This window comes from Xiphophorus couchianus, chromosome 18 (genome assembly GCF_001444195.1).
Source record: "Xiphophorus couchianus chromosome 18, X_couchianus-1.0, whole genome shotgun sequence".
In the NCBI taxonomy this organism is placed as follows: Eukaryota; Metazoa; Chordata; class Actinopteri; order Cyprinodontiformes; family Poeciliidae; genus Xiphophorus; species Xiphophorus couchianus.
Genome location: NC_040245.1, coordinates 24,746,211 through 24,768,563, shown reverse-complemented (window position 1 = coordinate 24,768,563; position 22,353 = coordinate 24,746,211). Strand labels below are relative to the sequence as shown.

At 40.6% G+C, this 22,353-nt stretch overlaps 2 protein-coding genes and 1 pseudogene across 2 annotated transcripts; 1 reads left to right on the top strand and 2 right to left on the bottom strand.

Annotated features, from left to right (window-relative positions):
• Positions 1–1,587: 1,587 nt before the first annotated feature.
• On the top strand, positions 1,588–8,385 carry LOC114161464 (extracellular calcium-sensing receptor-like). Its single transcript, XM_028044747.1, has 11 exons — positions 1,588–1,796; positions 2,386–2,600; positions 2,693–2,784; positions 2,926–3,105; positions 3,429–3,617; positions 3,710–4,168; positions 5,510–5,719; positions 5,812–5,935; positions 6,029–6,222; positions 6,314–6,595; positions 7,124–8,385. Exons 1-11 carry the CDS (start codon positions 1,588–1,590, stop codon positions 7,544–7,546), a joined length of 2,577 nt encoding a protein of 858 aa, XP_027900548.1. The 3' UTR covers positions 7,547–8,385.
• On the bottom strand, positions 8,380–15,164 carry LOC114161506 (extracellular calcium-sensing receptor-like). Its single transcript, XM_028044814.1, has 9 exons — positions 14,827–15,164; positions 14,325–14,619; positions 14,130–14,216; positions 12,961–13,230; positions 12,081–12,287; positions 11,727–12,002; positions 10,649–10,876; positions 10,446–10,569; positions 8,380–10,353 (listed from the first exon to the last, which is right to left on the bottom strand). The coding sequence occupies exons 1-9, from the start codon at positions 15,069–15,071 to the stop codon at positions 9,443–9,445; spliced, it is 2,643 nt and encodes an 880-aa protein (XP_027900615.1). The 5' UTR covers positions 15,072–15,164; the 3' UTR covers positions 8,380–9,442.
• Positions 15,165–16,533: 1,369 nt separating this feature from the next.
• LOC114162040 (extracellular calcium-sensing receptor-like) lies at positions 16,534–21,716 on the bottom strand (annotated as a pseudogene).
• Between the last annotated feature and the right edge of the window lie 637 nt (positions 21,717–22,353).

Genomic DNA, 22,353 nt, shown 5'->3' with positions numbered 1-22,353 from the left:
ACTTCCTGTTTTCCAGAGTAATGAGTATGAACTGACTCTCAGTCACCTTACAAAATGGGAAAGCCAAGCGAACAAGTGAGAAAATGCAAGACAATGATTACGATCAAATAAATATCTACTACATTTTTAGTCAGAGCAATAAATAAAGTTTAACACAACTAGACCTTGGACTAATTGTGTATTTGTATAATTGTTCTGTATTCAATCTCAGTAGTCATTTCATTTAGTGAGATTTTGTACATTTATAGAAACCAAAACTTTTACTAACTTCTTCTAGGGGCACTTTAGGGAGAAGGTTAAGGGATTATCACCCCCATGCTGTCAGGAACCTCAGTTTAATCCTATTCCAGCCTATAATCTGAAAGTCTATGCAGCAAAGAAACTGGAGGTTTCATTCAATTTTCTTACACAAAATCCAGAAAGTAAACGTCCAGTCATCGGTTTTTGACCTTAAGTACTTGGGTTTTCAGAACAATAAACCAAATATTCAGTTAAGACAAATGTTTTGGAGTGGCCTAGTCAAATTCTCCTGCTTGAAGACTCTCCACCTTGGCTGAACTAAATGAATTCTGCAACGAACAAAGGATAAAAAATTCATTGGCAGAAATCACAAGCACTTGATGGCAGCTGACTCCTGTTTTTGATAACTTTTTCTCGTAATTCCAGGTTGATTTAAATGACTAAAGTACATTTTCCACCAATTATGGTTATTTTTTGTCTAATATTACAACGTATTTAGTGATCAGAAATAGCTTAGTGTGATAAAGAAAGCAAAAACTGAAGGTGATCGCTAAGGGAGAAATACGTTTTCACAGCAGTGTGTGTGTGTGTTTCTGAAGAGGTTGCACTAAAAAGTGAGCTAAAAACTCAAAGACGAACAAATCAACAAAAACAATCTCTTTAATGCAATATTTTGACTCTGCCAAGAACCCATTCGACTCTTTCAGGATCTAAAATGCTAATTGCCGCCCTGAGGATTGGCATGTGCTGGATTTTAGAAAAATAGTTCTAACACAAAGCAAAAGATTGGAAGAGGGTTTGTTGATATTTCAGTTTAGAAATAAACAGATAAAGATGCGCATAAAACCCCCCAAAAATGTTTGACCTTTTGATTTTAAGTTAGTTTTGCCTAATTATCTTGAGCTAATTTCAAATAAACTTGTCAAATAGTACATAGAAAACTGTTTTTGTGTATTATTTATTTTCATATTTTGCATCCTCACTGTATCACACCTCAGTCACTCCCATCACTGCTCTGCCTTTACCTTTGAGAGAGATCATTTGATGAAGCGTCATCTTGTTGGCTGTGCCTCCACTCTGAGCTTCACTCATAAATATTCAGAACAGCATCTCTGCTGCAGAGCAGGAGGGCGAGGCTGCGTTTTCATGACTTAACATAGTTTTGCCAGTACTTTCTTTGTCAGAGACGTTTAATCAGTTTAGATGAAGACTTCAACTCGTTCATGTTGTTTAAAGATTTAAAATAGCATGCAGGTATTTTTCCCCATCCCCCCCAAGATATTCTGTTCTGTGAATGTATCCTAGAAGGTGTTTTCCGTTGAAGCGTCCAGAACCGCGCCATCCACCATGTCCCTGCTGGCCCATCTCGTCGCTCTCTGGCTGGTGGGCGCACAGCTGGCTCAGACGCTGACCTGCTCTCGGTGGGGAACACCCAGCGACAGCGGGTTGTTTGAGGACGGGGATGTAATCATCGGCGGGCTCTTTAACCTTCACTTCATGCCTCCTGTTAAGGACCAGAGGTTCACTCTGGAGCCAGACAACAAACCCTGCACTGGGTAAGACTCAGGAAGTAATTTTTTACTTTTTGTAGTTGACTGTTTATCACATTTAGTGTGTTATCAGTTTTTTTCTTTTTCTTTTTTTTTTTTACAAGGTTTTGCAAAACTATTTATACACTTTAACTAAATTTTTTTTCTTTCAAATGCTCGTCGCATGACAACCATCAGGTTCAGTGTGTCGTTCTTGGGTTTTATCTTACAGGACTAAAAAGTAGGGAGTTATTGAGGACAGAAACGAGAACTGATGCATGGTTTCGGAGGGAGTGCGCATACATCAATTTTTATTTTTTCCCAGAATCCTCCTGTACCATAAATATGCTTCAATATAAGCAATTTCATTGTGGAAATCTGGATTGGTAAATTTCTAACTTGTTTCATCACTAACAGGTTTTCTTCTGGGATTTCCCTGTATTTAGATCCATTCTGAAACAGTGTTTTTGAGTGCTTTGTCCATGAATTGGTATTTGGCAAACTTAAAAATGGAAAAAAGTTAAAAGTTTCAAGTTACCAGTTTGCTAATGCTTTTTGCATTTGATTTTTATTTATTTATTTTTGTGTGACCTCATCTCTCCCTATTGCCCTATAGTTTGCAAAATCTACCATTGCAATACATCTATGCGATGATGTTCGCTCTGGAGGAAATCAACCACAGCTCCACCTTGCTGCCGGGCGTGAAGCTGGGCTACCGTATCCATGACTCCTGCGCCCTCCCTGCTTGGGAGATGCAGGCTGCGCTGTCATTGGTCGGTGGAGACGCACCGAGCTGTAACTCGGATCAGGAGGAAACAGAAGTCGGAGCAGGTAATTGTCTTGACTTGTTTCGTGCAGAGTAAGACTCTATGTTATTGCAAAAAAAAGAAAATTACATGTAACATACTTTGTAATGTTATTAGGTGAACAGCGTGTGCCTCTGATCATTGGTGGCTCCTCGTCTATAACAGCCCACGTACTGTCCAAACTCCTGGGACCACTTTCTATTCCTCTAGTGAGTTTTCCGTTGAAACAGATAGATACAGTTTATACCACAGACTATAAATGGAGCATTTCTTACAGTTTATACGCTCTACGATTCAGATTATATGTTGAATTTTGCAGTAAATGCACATTGTTTTTTTTCTCCCTTTAGGTGAGCTACACAGCAAGTTCTCCAAGCTTAAGTGACAGGCAACAATTTCCTAATTTCTTCAGAACCATGGCCAGTGATACCTATCAAGCACGTGCAATTGCTCAGCTCGCTATAAAGTATAATTGGAGCTGGGTTGGAGCAGTGGTGGCCAACAATGACTATGGCCTCATGGCAGTGAAGGTTGTTCCATTAGATGTATTGTTTCTTTTTCTTCTTTGCAAAAATGCAGACTTTAAACATCTTTTTTGCTAAGCGATATTTAGCAAAAGTTTGATTTGTATGCTTTTATATTCAAGATATCAGGAACTGAAATGTGTCAACTACATATTTAGCCAAATTGTTGAAGCTCAAACATCCCAAAGACCAATGAGGAACAGAAAAGATTGTGACATTTGGGATTGTGATTCCAACATTTGACGATAATATTGCTGTTGGATTACTTGTTAATGTCTGACAATCTTAATTCATTCCTCTCCAACCTTCTCATTTGCGCTCCGAATCAGGTGTTTCAGGAGGAAATTCAGGGGGCCGGGGTTTGCCTCTCCTTTTTGGAGACCCTTCAGAGAGAAAACATTGAAAGTGAGGCCAGACGGGCAGCGCTCACCATCCAGGCCTCGACTGCGAAGGTGATTCTGATCTTTGCCTGGTTCACGGATGTAATAGAGCTGTTCCTACAACTGGAGAAGCTAAATGTAAGAAACAGAAATGAAAAATCTTCATATAAGCTACTAAAGAAGGCTTTTATTACATCATTTCGGACATTTTGTGTTGTTGTTATTGTTAGGTGACTGACAGACAATTTCTGGCAAGTGAGGCCTGGAGCACCAGCAGCGATCTTCGGCAAAGCACCTTTTCACGTAAAGTGGCGAGAGGTGTTCTTGGCGTTGCCATCCGGAGATCCCCCCTGCCTGGGTTTGGGACTTTTGTTCGGAATTTAAACCCGTGGCTTCGCCCGAACGACCAGTTCCTGAAGGAATTTTGGGAAAAGGAATTCAGATGCAGTCCTGGGATTGCAGCAGCTCCGTCGTCTTCTTCTCTTCCACCCTGCAACGGCACAGAGAGCCTGTGGGACGTGGAAAATCTCTTCACTGACGCCTCCCAGCTACGGGTGACATACAACGTCTACCTTGCAGTCTATGCTGCAGCCCACGCCCTTCACTCCCTACTCTCCTGCCCCGACGTTAGCAGCTCTCCAGGACGAAACGTCGCCTGTTCACTTCACACTCAAATCAAACCCATGGAGGTAAAGACATTTATGCATGTTTCAGACTTTTGTGAAATCTGCATTTAGATTTGGACTAAATCTTCTCATATGTATCATCATTTTTTTTTTCCTTTTCCTTCCCAAGTTGTGCTATATGATAGCAAAATCCTGGTAAAATCAATAATTATATTTTTTTTTAAAAAGAGAAAGAAAAGTGAACTAGAGGCAGCTGAGAACATAATTTTAAATTGCCACCCTGTAAACTGTTCTACCAATACGTCTGCATCGTCAAACATCAGTATACAGCTGATGTCTGAGGGAAGCAAATTGAAGACCTAACAAACCGACACCTTATTGTGGGCCTTAAAAGCATTATGCTTCCTGAATGAATTAATCAATAAACATTTGTGACAAAAACTGTCATTTCAAACAATGAAGTTCCAGAAATTTCTGCTTTGGTTCCTTGTAAGAATGTTATTCTGATGTCAATGGGTGACAAAAATTTAAAAAACACCAGAACGCAAATGTCTCACATTTCACCATGTAATCCAGGTTTTGTGTGTGTGTGTGTGTGTGTGTGTGGGCTGCAGCTACACTGAAGTAATTCCACTATCGAAACAATATTTTGAGGACATTGTCTGCCATAGTTTTCTCACAAGTCATTTGGTCCTCAAAAGACACTTTTATCAGAACAGATGGAAAGCTAAACTACTTATATCTGCAAACCTATTTGCTTCAGACGCAGTGATCAGTGATGCAGCTACAGCAAATTATAGCTGCATCACTGAACACGTTTATTTTAGCTTAACTTGAGAGTTGCTCTAGCTGTCTGTAAGAGCGTTAGCATAAAATGTGCTGTGTTGTCATCCCTCAGCTTTTGATCGGTTCTTCTTCCGAGACTGCGATCGCTTCATTCTTCTGGGATAAAAATCGTTTACAATGGAGTGACTCTTTTTCTGTGGTTGCAAAGAAATGTGTCCCTTTCATCTGTTTACTTCTGAGGAGCTCACTAGCTTTTTCTTATTTGATGATCTTTACAGAAAAAGTGCTCAATATTTGCTCTTTTTGTGTCACTATTTAACGTCACACACGCATTCTACGTATTTCTACTAAAATGTTTTTTTGTTTTGTTTTGTTAAGAAAACAAACTGTTGTGATTAGCGCGAGAGATTTTTTTGAAACTACTGTTGCAGTTCCCGAGCGAAGTCCAGTAATTAGGCTTAAAGAATTAATGATTGGGAATTTTTGTTTCATATTCTTTAAACATACAGACTTTCTAGCCCTAAAACATGAAGATATATTGTTTTTACAGATTACAGAGCAGCAGTTGCAGAAACAAGAATGCTGTAGTAATTTTTCTTCCTACTTTTTGGCCTTCAGCTGATGGAGCACCTCAGCAAAGTGAACTTCACCACACCGCAGGGCGAAGCATTTTATTTCCAAGGTGCTGACGTCAAGGCGAAGTATGACCTCTTGAACTGGCAGAGCAGCCCCGAGGGAGAGGTCAAGCTTGTTTTGATTGGTCGTGTGGATGGCTTTGACCTCCACCTTAACGAGTCTGCCATTCAGTGGAGCACAGGGTCCAGTCAGGTACTCCGAATGTATCCGCTCGCTTTTTGGGTTTTCTGCAGAGTTGTTTCATGTTTACTCTTGAGACTGACGAGTTGTTAAACCTTTTTCAGGTCCCCGTTTCCGTCTGCAGTGAGAGTTGTCCTCCTGGCACACGGATGGCCAGCAGGAAAGGAGAACCCATCTGCTGTTTTGACTGCATTCCATGTGCTGATGGACAGATTAGCAACACAACTGGTGAGGATGGCAGCCTCAAAAGAAAGCCCATTTCAGCCTTTCTGCCATGACTTTGATGGCGTTCCTGTCTGTTTCTTTCTCTTCTGCGTCCAGGTTCCACTCAGTGCAATATTTGCCCATCTGAGTTCTGGTCCAACGCCGAGCGTACCGCCTGCATCCCTCGCCAGCTGGACTTTCTTTCCTTCAATGAAACTTTGGGCATCACCCTCACAGCAGTGGCCGTTTCCGGTGTCACGGTGACAACTGCTGTGTTCATGGTGTTCCTTTACTACCGACAGACGCCTATGGTAAGCTGACGGACGTCCGCGTTCGACATTTTGATGTTTTACATTTGGAAAACGAAGCCATTCAAGGTTGTCGGTTCCCGTGTTTTCATAGGTACGAGCCAACAACTCGGAGCTCAGCTTTCTGCTTCTCCTGTCGCTGAAGCTCTGCTTTCTGTGCTCGCTGGTGTTCATCGGCCGGCCCTCGGCGTGGTCATGCCGGTTCCAGCAGGCGGCCTTCGGGATCAGCTTTGTCCTTTGCGTGTCATGCCTTCAAGTGAAGACAATTGTGGTCCTGGCAGCGTTCCGCTCGGCCCGGCCCGGCGCCGAAGCCCTCATGAAGTGGTTCGGTCCCGGACAGCAGAGAGGAAGTGTCTGCCTCTTCACATCCGTACAGGTAGCGTATTTTTTTTAAATATTGCTTTTACCCAGGATGCCGTTTACATCCCCATTGAAGCGCTATATGTTGAAACCTTGATGAGGCAACAGATGAGAACAAAATGATACCATGATAAATCATTTCAAAACTTTCTCCACATGTACAAGACATAAGGAAGAAAATGGACATCGTGTGAAACATTGATTACATACAGTAAGAAGTATTTCACATTCCCCTTAGTATTTCCCTTAATATTTACCTTCAAGGTAAGGAACGTTTTTAAATGATTTATTGTGGTTTACTTATTTGGTTTTTTTTTTACTTCTGAGAGCAAAAGGATTGTACAATGTATTAATATTAATATCATTATTATTGATATTGTTTTTTTAACACTTTAAGCATTTTTTGTGTACCTTTACCTGTTGCTGCTATTACACTTGAATTTCCCCCTCGTGGGATAACAAAGGTTATTTTTATTCTACTTAAATCTACACTGTAATAACGTTACTGCCATGACCACGTTTCCCTTTTCTTTTCTTTTTCTAGGTTGTCATCTGCATTATTTGGCTGTCACTTAGCCCCCCACAGCCTCGACCTGACTTGAAGATCCCGGGTCTGCAGGTGACCCTGGAGTGCGCCATGGCCTCTGTGGTGGGTTTCTCTCTGGTGCTGGGCTACATTGGCCTCCTGAGCTGCACCAGCCTCCTTCTGGCCTTTCTCGCCAGGAAGCTCCCCGACAACTTCAACGAGGCCAAGCTGATCACCTTCAGCATGCTGATTTTCTGTGCCGTCTGGGTGGCTTTTGTCCCCGCTTATGTCAGTTCACCTGGAAAATACGCGGTGGCCGTGGAGATTTTTGCCATCCTGGCCTCGAGTTACGGTTTGCTGCTCTGCATCTTTGCTCCAAAGTGTTTCATCATCCTTCTGAGGCCAGAGAAAAACACTAAGAAGCATTTGATGGCAAGATAGTCATTTCAGTCACACTCTCTGTTTTATAAGTTGTTTATGCTCTATTGTTTCATTTGAAAGGTTTTGTTTTTCCAGATGTTGCACACAATGTGTGACGACCTGTAAGAAATGATCATAATTTAGTAAAAATAAGCCACTAAAAAGGATTTTTTTTAAAGAATATGTTTTGATTCATTCAGTTCAGGTATGTGTTCCTTTGGATACATATTTTTATGTTAAAAATGGTTTTGCTAAGAGTTAAAGGGGAGGATAAAAGTGTGCTAATTAGAACTTTTATACAGCCTCCATATATGTTGTTTGTCAGTATCTTATTCACAATTCTCTTAAATATTGATGCTACATGGATTATATTGCCAACAGCCACATTGATTTCTTTATTTAAACTTTGCAAACTAATGATCAAATTATTTGCATTTAAGTAGTGTAAAGAGCTACATGTCTGACAACCAGATCAGGAATTTGACCGCGACTGTCTGATCAATTTTAAGTCCGCTGCTGCCATCTGCTGGCCAGATTTCAAAAGTGCTTTCAAAAGGTCAATAGGATTCTTTCTCTCCTTACACAGAATAATTGGACAAGGGAAGACCTTAAAATTCATTCTAACATTTACAACACATTTTTGAAAATTCAGTTTACACAATATGTTTGATTTGTAATAACTGTGTAACAATACATGTATGTTCTATGCTATTTAACGTTTTCGCTTCAGTTGTGCTAAAAGGAAAACTTTATGTTAAAAAAATTTGCTAAGAGTAAAAGAGGGCATAATTATTACAATTATGTTTAATTTGTAATTGTTTAAAGATGCATGTTCTGTGCTATTTAAAGTTTTCGCTTCATTCGTGTTGGGTTGTTTGTTTTTGTTTCATTGTCAAATGCAATTTACTGCAGTTTGTCTAAGAACTTACAACACTACAGAGATTAAACAAATGAATCTTTATTCATAGAAAACGAATTTGCATTCAAATTTGTTACTAAAAATCAGCTGCAGTGATATTTTAAAAGTAACATTATGGCAAAAAATAAAAAAATAAAAACCTTTGGTGGTGATTCCGACATTTTGAGTGTTCTAACAATTTGTTTCATAAAGTCATCTTAATAACTTCTCATATTAGTCATGATATTCATTTTAATCTGTAAATTGATTCCACCTCTTAAAAAGCATTCACACCCTTTGAATTGCTTCAATTTGTTAGTGTGGCAACTACAAACCTCTGCTTGTTGTATAGAAATATAATGATGTAGAACAATGTAAAGTAGCACAAATTCACAAAATAAATATATATATTCCTGATCAAATCAAAACCAAGAAAATTTGTGCTGTATTTTTGTATTCAGCCCCCCTTACTCTGACACCAAAACAAAAAAGACTGATGACTTTTTATGACTGCTTTAACGGCCATAAAGATATGTCCACAACGTTAATCCTCATCTGTCAGGAGTGAGCTTCTGGGTGTTCATGATGCAATTCTCCGAAGTTTTCCACAGAGCAGGTAGGAGAAATTGTCAAGTCCTCCACAATTAGTCATTGACTTCATGAATGAGTGGCAAGAAGGAAATCACTGCTGAAAGATGGAGGTCAGTCTGCAGCTAGTCACATGCAAACACGTTGAATAGTGACCTGGTGAGATGAGATGACCATGTGAATGTTTGCACTACACATTGACCTGCACACACCGTCCCCCTGTGAAACACGGTGGTGGATGCTTCATATACCTTTTTGTCAGCAGACAAAGAGATGCTGAGCAGAGTTGATGTGAAGATGTTAAGAGCTAGAAAATTTGCGGTCCACCTTCCTGCAGAAAGTATTAAACAAAATCTAATTAAAGTTTTGTTGCGCCGTACAAAATGGGATAGAACGTTGAAGGAGTACTTAGACTTTTACAAGCTATTATTTTATTGTTCCATTCCTCTTGCCATGAGAGCTTTCTTTGTATTTCTTTCTGGTCTCAGCAGAATTATGTAACATTTAGGTCCAAACAGCGCCATCAAGAGGCCAAAACTGGAGGCCAGGATGGCGAACACCTCCACTGCATCTGCATATTTGCCCGGTGAGCTGACATAAGCAGGAACAAAGGCCACCCACACAGCACAGAAGATCAGCATGCTGAACGTGATGAGTTTGGCCTCGTTGAAGTTGTCGGGAAGATTCCTCGCCATAAACGCCAACACAAAGCTGAGAAGAGCCAATACGCCAATGTATCCCAGTAACACGGAAAAACCAATAGTGGAGCCAACAACACACTCATAAACTATCTTATCGTTGTGGTATTTGGTGTTTTTATGTGGAGAAGGAGAAGAAGAGACAAGCCAGGCAGTGCAGATTGCTGCCTGAACAGAGGTGAGAACCAGAACAGTTCCTCTCTGCTGCGAAGCACCGAACCACTTGAGACTGGCTCCCCCTCCTGGCTTGGAGGCTTTGAACACAGCCAGGACCACCATGGTTTTAACCAGGATGCAGGACACACAAAGCACAAAGCTGATCCCAAACGCTGCGTGTCTGAGTTGACATGTCCACAGTCTGGGTCGTCCGATGAACAGCAGCGAACACAGGAAGCACAGTTTAAGGGAAAGCAACAGGTTGAAGCTCAGTTCTGAGTTGTTGGCTCGTACTATCGGTGTACTGCGGTGATAGATGAAGATCCCCAGAACAACAGCGCAGATGAATGTGCCCAGCAGTGAGGCTGCTGTCAAGCAGATCCCTAGCGGTTCCTGATAGGAGAGGAACTCTGTTTGCTTAAGAACACAGTGATCTCGCCGTGGACTGGACCAGAAGTCCTCTGGACAGCTGAAGCACTCCAGGGAATCTGACAGAAAGACAGGAAGAAAGTCAAACCGTGTATTTGTAAGACTGCGTTGTGAAAATCATAATAAAAACTAGTAAAACATAAACACTCACTAGTGTAACTACTGATCATTCCCTCAGAGCAAGGGATGCAGTCAAAACAACACTCAGGTTCCCCCTTCTTTCTCACCACACGGGTTCCTGGAGGACAGTTCTCGCTGCACACCGACCGCGGCGGCTATAGGAGAAACATAAATTCATGTTTCTCTCTAAAGTCACTTCACAAGCTACAAAAGGAACTAAAGGAAACGAGTCACCTTTTTTGATAGAAAGTTCCAGAAGATTTTGTCTCCATCAAGTGTGAGTTGTTCACCATTAAAAGGCGACACTTTTACGTCGCCGACATTTTGAACTTTTGTTTGTCCATCAGGGAGCCGGAGCCAGTTCATGACGTCATATATTGGTAAGGCGTCGCCGTTCTCATCAAATGACACTTGGTCACCAAATGATGTGGTGAAATTAACCCTCTCTAGATAATACACAAGCTAATGGAAGGCAAATGAGAAAAGGGAAAAGAACATCTGAAAGACATTGACTGCATCATTTTATCCAGTTCACTGTTAAAGTTGATATGTAATACTATGACCATACTGTAAAAGAGCATAAAATTATTCTCAGAACAATATTAGACATTTTTGATGTTGGTAGACAGACTCCTTTCATTGACTACCACCTAACTTTCATTGGGCAGCTGCTTAATCATGGTAGATGCATTTGAGTGCACCAATAAGCTTATAAAGTAAGTTGTCAGGGACTTTATACTTGTGACATGCAGTCCTAGGTGAGCCTGAAACACCTCAACTGGTTCCTCTTGATGTGTAGAAACAATGGCTCTACTCTGAGCCCCCCCAGATGATTGAGCTTATGAACTTATCGCTAACAGAGAACCCAGATACCTTGTGGGGGCAGTTTGGTAGTACAAATTGGCAGGTGTTTTGATGAAGACATGATGAAGCCCCGCTAAGGACAAAGGTGTACAGAAAATGGATGGATGGATGGAATTTTATGGGTTGACAAAGAATCGTGGCCCCAAGTGGAGGTGGGTCCTGTCCACCCTCATCTGTGGCCACAAGCTCTAGGCAGTGACCTAAAGAAAGAATTTGTGGATACACGTGGCTGCTCTCCCTTAGAGATAGAGTGAGAAACTTGGTCATCTGAATGAGGGACAGAGTTCAGCCACTGCTCCTCCACTTCAAGAAGAGCCAGATGAGGTGGGAGGTGACCCAGGACAGAACTGCAGAGAGGGAGCTCGTCTTTTCTTAGGCTACTGAGTAAACACATTATATTTATTTATTACTATAGTTCATTGTTAAAAAAATTTAACATGTACAATACCTGCCATGGTTGAAGTTTTTGTAAAGTTGCACAGCTTTCCTCACTGAAAGGCCCTTTTCCTGGTTCACACCTCAGCAGCTCATCAAGGGCGTATGCCAGAGCGTACACAGCTTTGTAGACGTTGTACTCAGGCCTGAGATCAGAAACATCTAAGAACTCGGTTTCCACGGCCTTCAAATCCTCGTCTCCAGAGCAAATCCTTCCCCCATCCTCAACCCAGCCTGATGGAGCTGGTGCAAATTTACATTTAAATGTGAATTCCCAAAACTGGTTTGCCTGGAAAACATAAAAGTGACATTTTTTCAGAAGGATTTTTTAATCATCATGGCTACACTTAATGACTGAAAAAGTCACCATGCTATTTTCATAGGTGGTGTTGTGTTGTAGATCAGCACGTGTTTGGAGCAGGAAGTCCCTGAGGCCTGGTATCTCTCCTTGACGGATAGCGATGCCCAGTGTGCCCCCGAGGTACGGCATGAGGTCAGGGGTCTGGAGCACGGCAGCTGTGGACCAGGCTTCACTGGCCAGCCACTGAAGGCCTGTCAAGTTCTGCCTCACAACCTGTTTAGGGACAAAACATGATCTCAGCTAATTCACACAAACTAGATCAATTAAACTGAAACAAAGTCAAACATTGAACAGTGGAATGATTTTAAAAGCAATCACAGCAGGAGTTACAAGACCATTATATCTATATTACATCCATAAACTAATAAAAATCTTTTAAGCAGAGGCATTTCTTGAACTCTTATGAACACCATCTCACAGAGCCTACACCAGTCAAAACTATTCCCCTATTATTATTCATTTTTATAAGAGTTGTTTATTGCAATGAAATCAAACTCTCTCTTACATGAATGTCCTCAAAATGCCTGGTTGTGGCAGAATGTATTGCTAAAACCACCTTTTAGAAGAATTACTTTATTCATCCCAGCAGGGAAATTATTTCAACAAACTGTTAAAAAGTAATAACTTTCTTAGCCTTCAATAAGTACTTTAATGATGTTTATATATTCTCAGATTAAAGAACTTTGATACAGAACAAAGAAATACTGACTAGTTTTGACTAGTAAGATAATATGTGAGCACACAACTATTATCCTGAAGTTGTATTTATGTGACTAGAGGCCCACAGTAATACTTTTTTTTTCTTTGTCTCATTATGTTTCTTGCTCACATGTTTGATTCTGACACTTTATACATTTAGGAAGGACAAATAAATGTTAAGACCAACCTCCTCCATGAGATTAATGATCATACCCTCATGCGCAAACACAACAACAACGCGGGCCGTGGATTTCCTCATCACATCCACGATCCTCTTGAATTCATTCAAATCTTTTTCCCAGGGCAGAATCTCTACATAGGCCAGACAGCCTCCTCCAGACACACCTAGGTCAGAGTTGAAGGAGCGGGCGGCGTCCAGCCCGTAATCATCATCACTTATCAGCAAACCCGCCCATGTCCAGCCAAAGTGTTTCAGTATCTGAAGCATGGCGCGCACCTGAAAACACACAGGAAAAACTGACTTAACAGGTTTTAAAGGTAATCATGTTCAGTATGCAGTTAGCATCAAATTCCCTCATATGTTTGGTATGTTTTATTTTATTTTTGTTTAGATCAGGAGGTTTGACTCTGATTGAAATTGACACAGATTTCTCCTGAAGATGTCAAGAAAAACATCTACTTTTTAAAAATAGTCCCGACACATGCAATGTGGAAAATTATTTATGCCACTCTCGCTGATGAGTGGAATTTTGTTTTTGTCATTACAGCAATCAAATTTGTCATATATGTGCTCATAAGATTTTCTTTAAATGAGATAATTCATGTTCTGCAGAGGTTTATGTTTTTGAGGTTGGAAAGCCTCCTTGCTGTCCACCTCATCTTTACCTCCCTCTGCAGATTCTCTGTTGGACTCTTCAAAACATTAACATCACTTCTACTCAGAAGTAAAACCCTGGTCAAACTAAAAGATTGCTTGTGTGCAAAATTTAGTCAAACTATTGTTGTGAAAAAATGTAACTATCCACTCTCTACTTATGTGAAAGCACCCAGTGAAGTTTAAAAAGAAATTGAGCAAGATTGAGAATGTTGAGGATGTTGCTTTAACCTCTGACATTCAGAATAAGCACATGTCTTTTATATTGTTGTACCAAAGAATAGAATAAGTAAAATAAATAGTTTAAGACAGTCTGTCAGACTGGACGTTATCTAAAAAACATATTACTTGTTAGAGCAGCAAACAGAAAATCTCATGACACTGTTCATGAGATAAAGACACAAACATACCTTTCCACAGTCAGATGCAATTTCTACTATTTTAAGTTGAAATAAACAGATCAAGGGAAATAATTTTTCACTTTTTCATAATACTTTCTTTCATTCTAAACTTTTTTTTACCTGGAAAGCGTCACTCGGGATTGTCCTAAAGAATGATGGAAACCTCTGCCGATCACTGAGACAGGCACATGTGGCAAAATAACTCACCTGTTAAAAATACACATTGCACATTCTCATATCTTTTCAAAACGGTTTTAGTCGTCTCATTTTACATACAAACAAATCTGTTATTAGACGGCAAAGCTGGACACTTACCATCGGCACTCTGTACAAACCCAAGACAGTGGAGATAGCAATAGTGCGTGTAGAGGAAGAATCTCCCACAAGACCCACAACTGGAGGGGCTCCTTCACAGGTCTCATTCATCACAATATGCTCCTCTTGACCGCTGATTAATGCCAATGCTGCACGAAATCCAACTCCGAGAGTGAGACAGCTGTCGTAGAGACTGTACCCTAAGGTCACGTTGGGTAAAAGCCGATCGTCTCTGTTGATCTCATCAATGGCAAAGGCCATGGTCTGAGCCTTTCGAAATCCTAAAAAATCAAAACTAGCGCAAAGAAAACTAGGTTTGACGCTGAAAAATATAACAGTTAAGTTTTTATAACTACAAATCAGCCAAGGGGGAAAAAAAAGAATAATAATAATAATTACTCGAATAATATAGACAAAATATTTCTCAGATGATAACGCCTGATTCTCAAATGTCTTTCTATTGCTCTGGTTTCCCAGTCTTTTGTGCTCCTGACGCACTTACCTGTGGCATATCAGTTGTTGTGGTTCGGCGGTAAACGACTGGTCAGGAAACACTGAGAAGAAGTGGACCTGAAACAGCCCGCCGAGTATCAAATCTCCAGCCTTGTGCATGCCATTTAGATGAAATCTTCCCTGTAACAGACAGGAGGAGGGAAACAAAGAGGAGGGCACAGAAGAAAAAGCACCAGAGTGGAGCAGTAGAAACAAGAGTGAGCTTGTGCACTTTAAGTTTTGCGTCATGTCCATTTCGTTGATCCTGGTTGTTGTGTTTCAGGGCTTCCTCAACTGTTTTTATTGACTTCGCTGCCCAGCAGGGCAGAGGAAGAGCAGTGGGCGGGGCCTGTTATGCATTTCAAGCTTACCTTGAACTTAACCATCATTAAGTTGGCTAAAAGTTCAGAAAAATGTTGAATTTAAATATCTATGACGCGGATTGATCATAACCAAGCCAAAACAGCAAAAACACAGCAAAGGCCTGTTGTGATTTGAATGTGTATTATTAGTCAAATTTTTAAAGACATGTGAAACTTGCATAAATTTCAAATACTGCAGTGAAATTCAAAAGGGACATGGTGAAACGGCTCTAAGCTCAGTTTTAAACACAGGTATAACATAGATATTTGAAAATTTAGTACTAATAATCCTCCAGTACAGTGAAAGAAGCCTTTTGAAGATCCAAAGAACAACAGCAAGTCAGCCATTTTGGGTCAAAGAGTAAATTTAAGGGTTTTTGACATTTTAAATGTCAAAGTTTGACAAACACCTCACAGGCAGAGGCGGTCGTAGCCTGTTTACCACCCTGGGTGAACCACATTTCAGGCCCCCACTCCACAAATCTGTATCCGATAAAAGTAATGCTTCAGTTCTTGACTGTGTGTCCCATCACTTTGTATCTTTTGTCTTCATCATGTAAAGCACCTTGAACTGCCTTGTTGCTGAAATGTGCTACACAAACAAACTTGTATAACTGGAGAACTGGTGGGTTCATGTCTTTTGATTCTCTACCTAATTTACACAGCAAACTTTCACCAGTCAGTTAGTCAATTCGGGACAGAATTTGTTTGATGTATATATGTTTTTTATTTTCACAATTTACCAGGATCTGACGACAACAGCCACAATTCAATTAGACTTAAAGAAGTTCATGTTGGGAGATCATGTTTATCTTTCATTTATCTATTCAAATATCACACTGTAGTTTCATATATGTTAATTCATTTTAAAAGGGTCAGAGTTATCTTTACATAAGCAATTAAATTGTTTTGAAATAAGGCTGCACAGTGGTGCAGTTGGTAGCACTGTTGCCTTGCAGCAAGAAGGTCCAAGGTTCAATTCCCGGCCCTTTCTGCATGGAGTTTGCATGTTCTCCCTGTGCATGGTGGGTTCTCTCTGGGTACTCCGGCTTCCTAACAAAGTCCAAAAACATGATTGTCAGGTTAATTGGTCTCTAAATTCTCCATAGGTGTGAGTGTGTGTGTGCATGGTTGTTTGTCCTGTTTGTCTCTGTGTTGTCCTGTGACAGACTGGCGACCTGTCCAGGATGACCCTGCCTCTCGCCCGGAACGTTAGTTGGAGATAGACACCAGCACCTCCTGACCCCACTAGGGACAAGGGTGTTAGAAAATGGATGGATGGGTTAAAATAAACCACATTTTCATAACAATGCAGCCATAAACAAATAAAAAACTACAAATAAGTAGTCACACAAGAGAGAACCAAAAGCGATACATACTACTGGCTCAGAGTTTATGTGCTTAGTTGTGTTTGTTGCTAGAATGAGTTATTGCTGCACTTAATGCTTTACTTTTTCTATCAATGATGTATAAATTTTAGACCCAGATTCAATTATTCTGTTTCAGCAATCATATCAGTCTATCATTACAGAGTCTACCCTGAATTTAGGAAGATATTCATATTTGCCTAATTTAGACAGTTGAACAAATTTGGATTTAAGCCTGTACACTGGAAGCAAAAAAACTGATTCAGATCTGACTCCAAATCTAAAATTTTTGTGTAGTTTCTATGCACTTCAACCACCTAGCACGTTTTTACCTTTAAGCAGTTCCTATAGTGCTTCGCCCCATGAGAGCTTTCTTTGTATTTCTTTCTGGTCTCAGCAGAATTATGTAACATTTAGGTCCAAACAGCGCCATCAAGAGGCCAAAACTGGAGGCCAGAATTGCAAACACCTCCACTGCATCTGCATATTTGCCCGGTGAGCTGACATAAGCAGGAACAAAGGCCACCCACACAGCACAGAAGATCAGCATGCTGAACGTGATGAGTTTGGCCTCGTTGAAGTTGTTGGGAAGATTCCTCGCCATGAACGCCAACACAAAGCTGAGAAGAGCTAATACACCAATGTATCCCAGTAACACGGAAAAACCAATAGTGGAGCCAACAACACACTCATAAACTATCTTATCGTTGTGGTATTTGGTGTTTTTATGTGGAGAAGGAGAAGAAGAGACAAGCCAGGCAGTGCAGATTGCTGCCTGAACAGAGGTGAGAACCAGAACAGTTCCTCTCTGCTGCGAAGCACCGAACCACTTGAGACTGGCTCCCCCTCCTGGCTTGGAGGCTTTGAACACAGCCAGGACCACCATGGTTTTAACCAGGATGCAGGACACACAAAGCACAAAGCTGATCCCAAACACTGCGTGTCTGAGTTGACATGTCCACAGTCTGGGTCGTCCGATGAACAGCAGCGAACACAGGAAGCACAGTTTAAGGGAAAGCAACAGGTTGAAGCTCAGTTCTGAGTTGTTGGCTCGTACTATCGGTGTACTGCGGTGATAGATGAAGATCCCCAGAACAACAGCGCAGATGAATGTGCCCAGCAGTGAGGCTGCTGTCAAGCAGATCCCTAGCGGTTCCTGATAGGAGAGGAACTCTGTTTGCTTAAGAACACAGTGATCTCGCCGTGAACTGGACCAGAAGTCCTCTGGACAGCTGAAGCACTCCAGGGAATCTGACAGAAAGACAGGAAGAACGTCAATCCGTGTATTTGTAAGTCTGCATTGTGAAAATCATAATAAAAACTAGTAAAACATAAACACTCACTAGTGTAACTACTGATCATTCCCTCAGAGCAAGGGATGCAGTCAAAACAACACTCAGGTTCCCCCTTCTTTCTCACCACACGGGTTCCTGGAGGACAGTTCTCGCTGCACACCGACCGCGGCGGCTATAGGAGAAACATAAATTCATGTTTCTCTCTAAAGTCACTTCACAAGCTACAAAAGGAACTAAAGGAAACGAGTCACCTTTTTTGATAGAAAGTTCCAGAAGATTTTGTCTCCATCAAGTGTGAGTTGTTCACCATTAAAAGGCGACACTTTTACGTCGCCGACATTTTGAACTTTTGTTTGTCCATCAGGGAGCCAGAGCCAGTTCATGACGTCATATATTGGTAAGGCGTCGCCGTTCTCATCAAATGACACTTGGTCACCAAATGATGTGGTGAAATTAACCCTCTCTAGATAATACACAAGCTAATGAAAGGTAAATGAGAAAAGGTTACAGCAGAGGTTGTTGTTACATGACATAATATTGCTCTTTTACCTACACCGTGAGACATGATTGTCGTAAGACGTTTTTACTAAGTTTTAATTGAAGAGCAGTGAATGCCAAAAATATTTTCACAAAGTCGTTTTTGTCTTTACTTCTGCTTTGCATTGCTTTATCACATCAAATTGGAAAGAAATTCAAAAATTTTAGGGTCATAACACCACAAAATGGTCATAAATAAATACATGAAATCAGGTTTATGAATACATTTTAAAGACTTTTAAATTTCACTGTCAACATGTGCTATACCTGCCGTGATTGAAGTGTTTGCAAAGTTGCACAGCTTTCCTCACTGAAAGGCCTTTTTCCTGGTTCACACCTCAGCAGCTCATCAAGGGCGTATGCCAGAGCGTACACAGCTTTGTAGACGTTGTACTCAGGCCTGAGATCAGAAACATCTAAGAACTCGGTTTCCACGGCCTTCAAATCCTCGTCTCCAGAGCAAATCCTTCCCCCATCCTCAACCCAGCCTGATGGAGCTGGTGCAAATTTACATTGAAATGTGAATTCCCAAAACTGGTTTGCCTGGAAAACATAAAAGTGACATTTTTTAAGAAGGATTTTTTAATCATCATGGCTACACTTAATGACTGAAAAAGTCACCATGCTATTTCCATAGGTGGTGTTGTGTTGTAGATCAGCACGTGTTTGGAGCAGGAAGTCCCTGAGGCCTGGTATCTCTCCTTGACGGATAGCGATGCCCAGTGTGCCCCCGAGGTACGGCATGAGGTCAGGGGTCTGGAGCACGGCAGCTGTGGACCAGGCTTCACTGGCCAGCCACTGAAGGCCTGTCAAGTTCTGCCTCACAACCTGTTTAGGGACAAAACATGATCTCAGCTAATTCACAAAAACTAGATCAATAAAACTGAAACAAAGTCAAACATTGAACAGTGGAATGATTTTAAAAGCAATCACAGCAGGAGTTGTAAGGTCTGTTAAAGACTAAAGAATGTGAACCCATTAGAAAAATTGTTTTTTTCATCTAGCAAATAATTACTGAGTGAAACAATATTTTAAACTGAGACAAGTTTGATTACACTGAATATCGTCTTGCAAATCTCACTCTGGCATAAATGTGCTATGTCTGATATCACTTGCTTGAATGTTTTCCATTCCGTTTTGCTAAATTGGTGGCTTTAAAAATGTATTCATTGTTCATCGTAAAGAGAAACAAATCATTTTTAAGACCAACCTCCTCCATGAGATTAATGATCATACCCTCATGCGCAAACACAACCACAACGCGGGCCGTGGATTTCCTCATCACATCCACGATCCTCTTGAATTCATTCAAATCTTTTTCCCAGGGCAGAATCTCTACATAGGCCAGACAGCCTCCTCCAGACACACCTAGGTCAGAGTTGAAGGAGCGGGCGGCGTCCAGCCCGTAATCATCATCACTTATCAGCAAACCCGCCCATGTCCAGCCAAAGTGTTTCAGTATCTGAAGCATGGCGCGCACCTGAAAACACACAGGAAAAACTGACTCAACAGGTTTTAAAGGTAATCATGTTCAGTATGCAGTTAGCATCAAATTCCCTCATATGTTTGGTATGTTTTATTTTATTTTTGTTTAGATCAGGAGGTTTGACTCTGATTGAAATTGACACAGATTTCTCCTGAAGATGTCAAGAAAAACATCTACTTTTTAAAAATAGTCCCGACACATGCAATGTGGAAAATTATTTATGCCACTCTCGTTGATGAGTGGAATTTTGTTTTTGTCATTACAGCAATCAAATTTGTCATATATGTGCTCATAAGATTTTCTTTAAATGAGATAATTCATGTTCTGCAGAGGTTTATGTTTTTGAGGTTGGAAAGCCTCCTTGCTGTCCACCTCATCTTTACCTCCCTCTGCAGATTCTCTGTTGGACTCTTCAAAACATTAACATCACTTCTACTCAGAAGTAAAACCCTGGTCAAACTAAAAGATTGCTTGTGTGCAAAATTTAGTCAAACTATTGTTGTGAAAAAATGTAACTATCCACTCTCTACTTATGTGAAAGCACCCAGTGAAGTTTAAAAAGAAATTGAGCAAGATTGAGAATGTTGAGGATGTTGCTTTAACCTCTGACATTCAGAATAAGCACATGTCTTTTATATTGTTGTACCAAAGAATAGAATAAGTAAAATAAATAGTTTAAGACAGTCTGTCAGACTGGACGTTATCTAAAAAACATATTACTTGTTAGAGCAGCAAACAGAAAATCTCATGACACTGTTCATGAGATAAAGACACAAACATACCTTTCCACAGTCAGATGCAATTTCTACTATTTTAAGTTGAAATAAACAGATCAAGGGAAATAATTTTTCACTTTTTCATAATACTTTCTTTCATTCTAAACTTTTTTTTACCTGGAAAGCATCACTCGGGATTGTCCTAAAGAATGATGGAAACCTCTGCCGATCACTGAGACAGGCACATGTGGCAAAATAACTCACCTGTTAAAAATACACATTGCACATTCTGATATCTTTTCAAAACGGTTTCAGTCGTCACATTTGACATACAAACAAATCTGTTATTAGACGGCAAAGCTGGACACTTACCATCGGCACTCTGTACAAACCCAAGACAGTGGAGATAGCAATAGTGCGTGTAGAGGAAGAATCTCCCACAAGACCCACAACTGGAGGGGCTCCTTCACAGGTCTCATTCATCACAATATGCTCCTCTTGACCGCTGATTAATGCCAATGCTGCACGAAATCCAACTCCGAGAGTGAGACAGTTGTCATACAAACTGTAGCCCAAAGTGACATTGGGTAAAAGCCGAGAGTTTTTGTTGATCTCATCAATGGCAAAGGCCATGGTCTGAGCCTGTCTAAATCCTAACAGATCAAAACTAACACAAAGAAAACAAATGTTAGACACAGAATGGCAAGTTAGTAAATGAATGAGGAACATTTATCTATCAAGTCATGTTGAGGTAATGAGTGTTTTCTTAGAAGAAGAAATCAATAACATACAAAAATAAGATTTAAATTATATAAATATGCCAAATATTTCTCACACGAATCATGCCAATCTTTCAGCACCTTTCCTGGTTTCTCTGTAAATGTGCTCCTGACACACTTACCTGTGGCATGTCAGCTGTTGTGGTTCGGTGGTAAACGACTGGTCAGGAAACACGGAGAAGAAGTGGACCTGAAACAGCCCACCGAGTATTAAATCCCCAGCCTTGTGCATGCCATTTAGATGAAATCTTCCCTGTAACAGACAGGAGGAGGGAAACAAAGAGGAGGGCACAGAAGAAAAAGCACCAGAGTTCAGCAGTAGAAGAAAGAATAGGCCTGGGCGCTTTAGTTTTGGCATGACAGTCATTAGATTGAGCCTGGTTGTGATGTTTCCCTGCTTTCTCAACTGTCTTTATTGACTACGCTGTCCAGCGGGGCAGAGGATGGAGAGTGGGCAGGGCCTGTTATGCTGATATGCTTTTCTGGCCTTTTAATTTGCTAAATACTGACTAACTATGCAGAACTACGCGGCACAGATAGTAAAAGCAAGAATATGTATTGTAAAAAGGCTCATAGGTTTAAAACTGACAGGAAGTGGCTGTATGAAAAATAGAATAAGGAGCCTAAGACATTTTGATTTTAAAAATTAGTATCAAAACATATTTTATATACAGCCTGTAGTGATTGTTCCAAAGAGTTGAACCAGTAATTTATATGTTGTGATGATACGTAAGAAAAGCTAAAAAGACATAAAGTCTTAATTTTTTAAAAGCATGAATAATTCTCAGCTGCGTGAAAATAAAACCTGACCTGACTGCAACGATTACTGGCAGGGAGATACTGTGCCACCTAATAATCACTGAGAGAGAATATTTTACTAATGGTTAAGAAAATTAATAATCACCTCAGAATGATCAGACGTTTGATTAATGAGGTAGCAGAAACATTTTCTTTCTCCAGTTCTTCCACATTAAGACATGAATAACGCCAGAAAT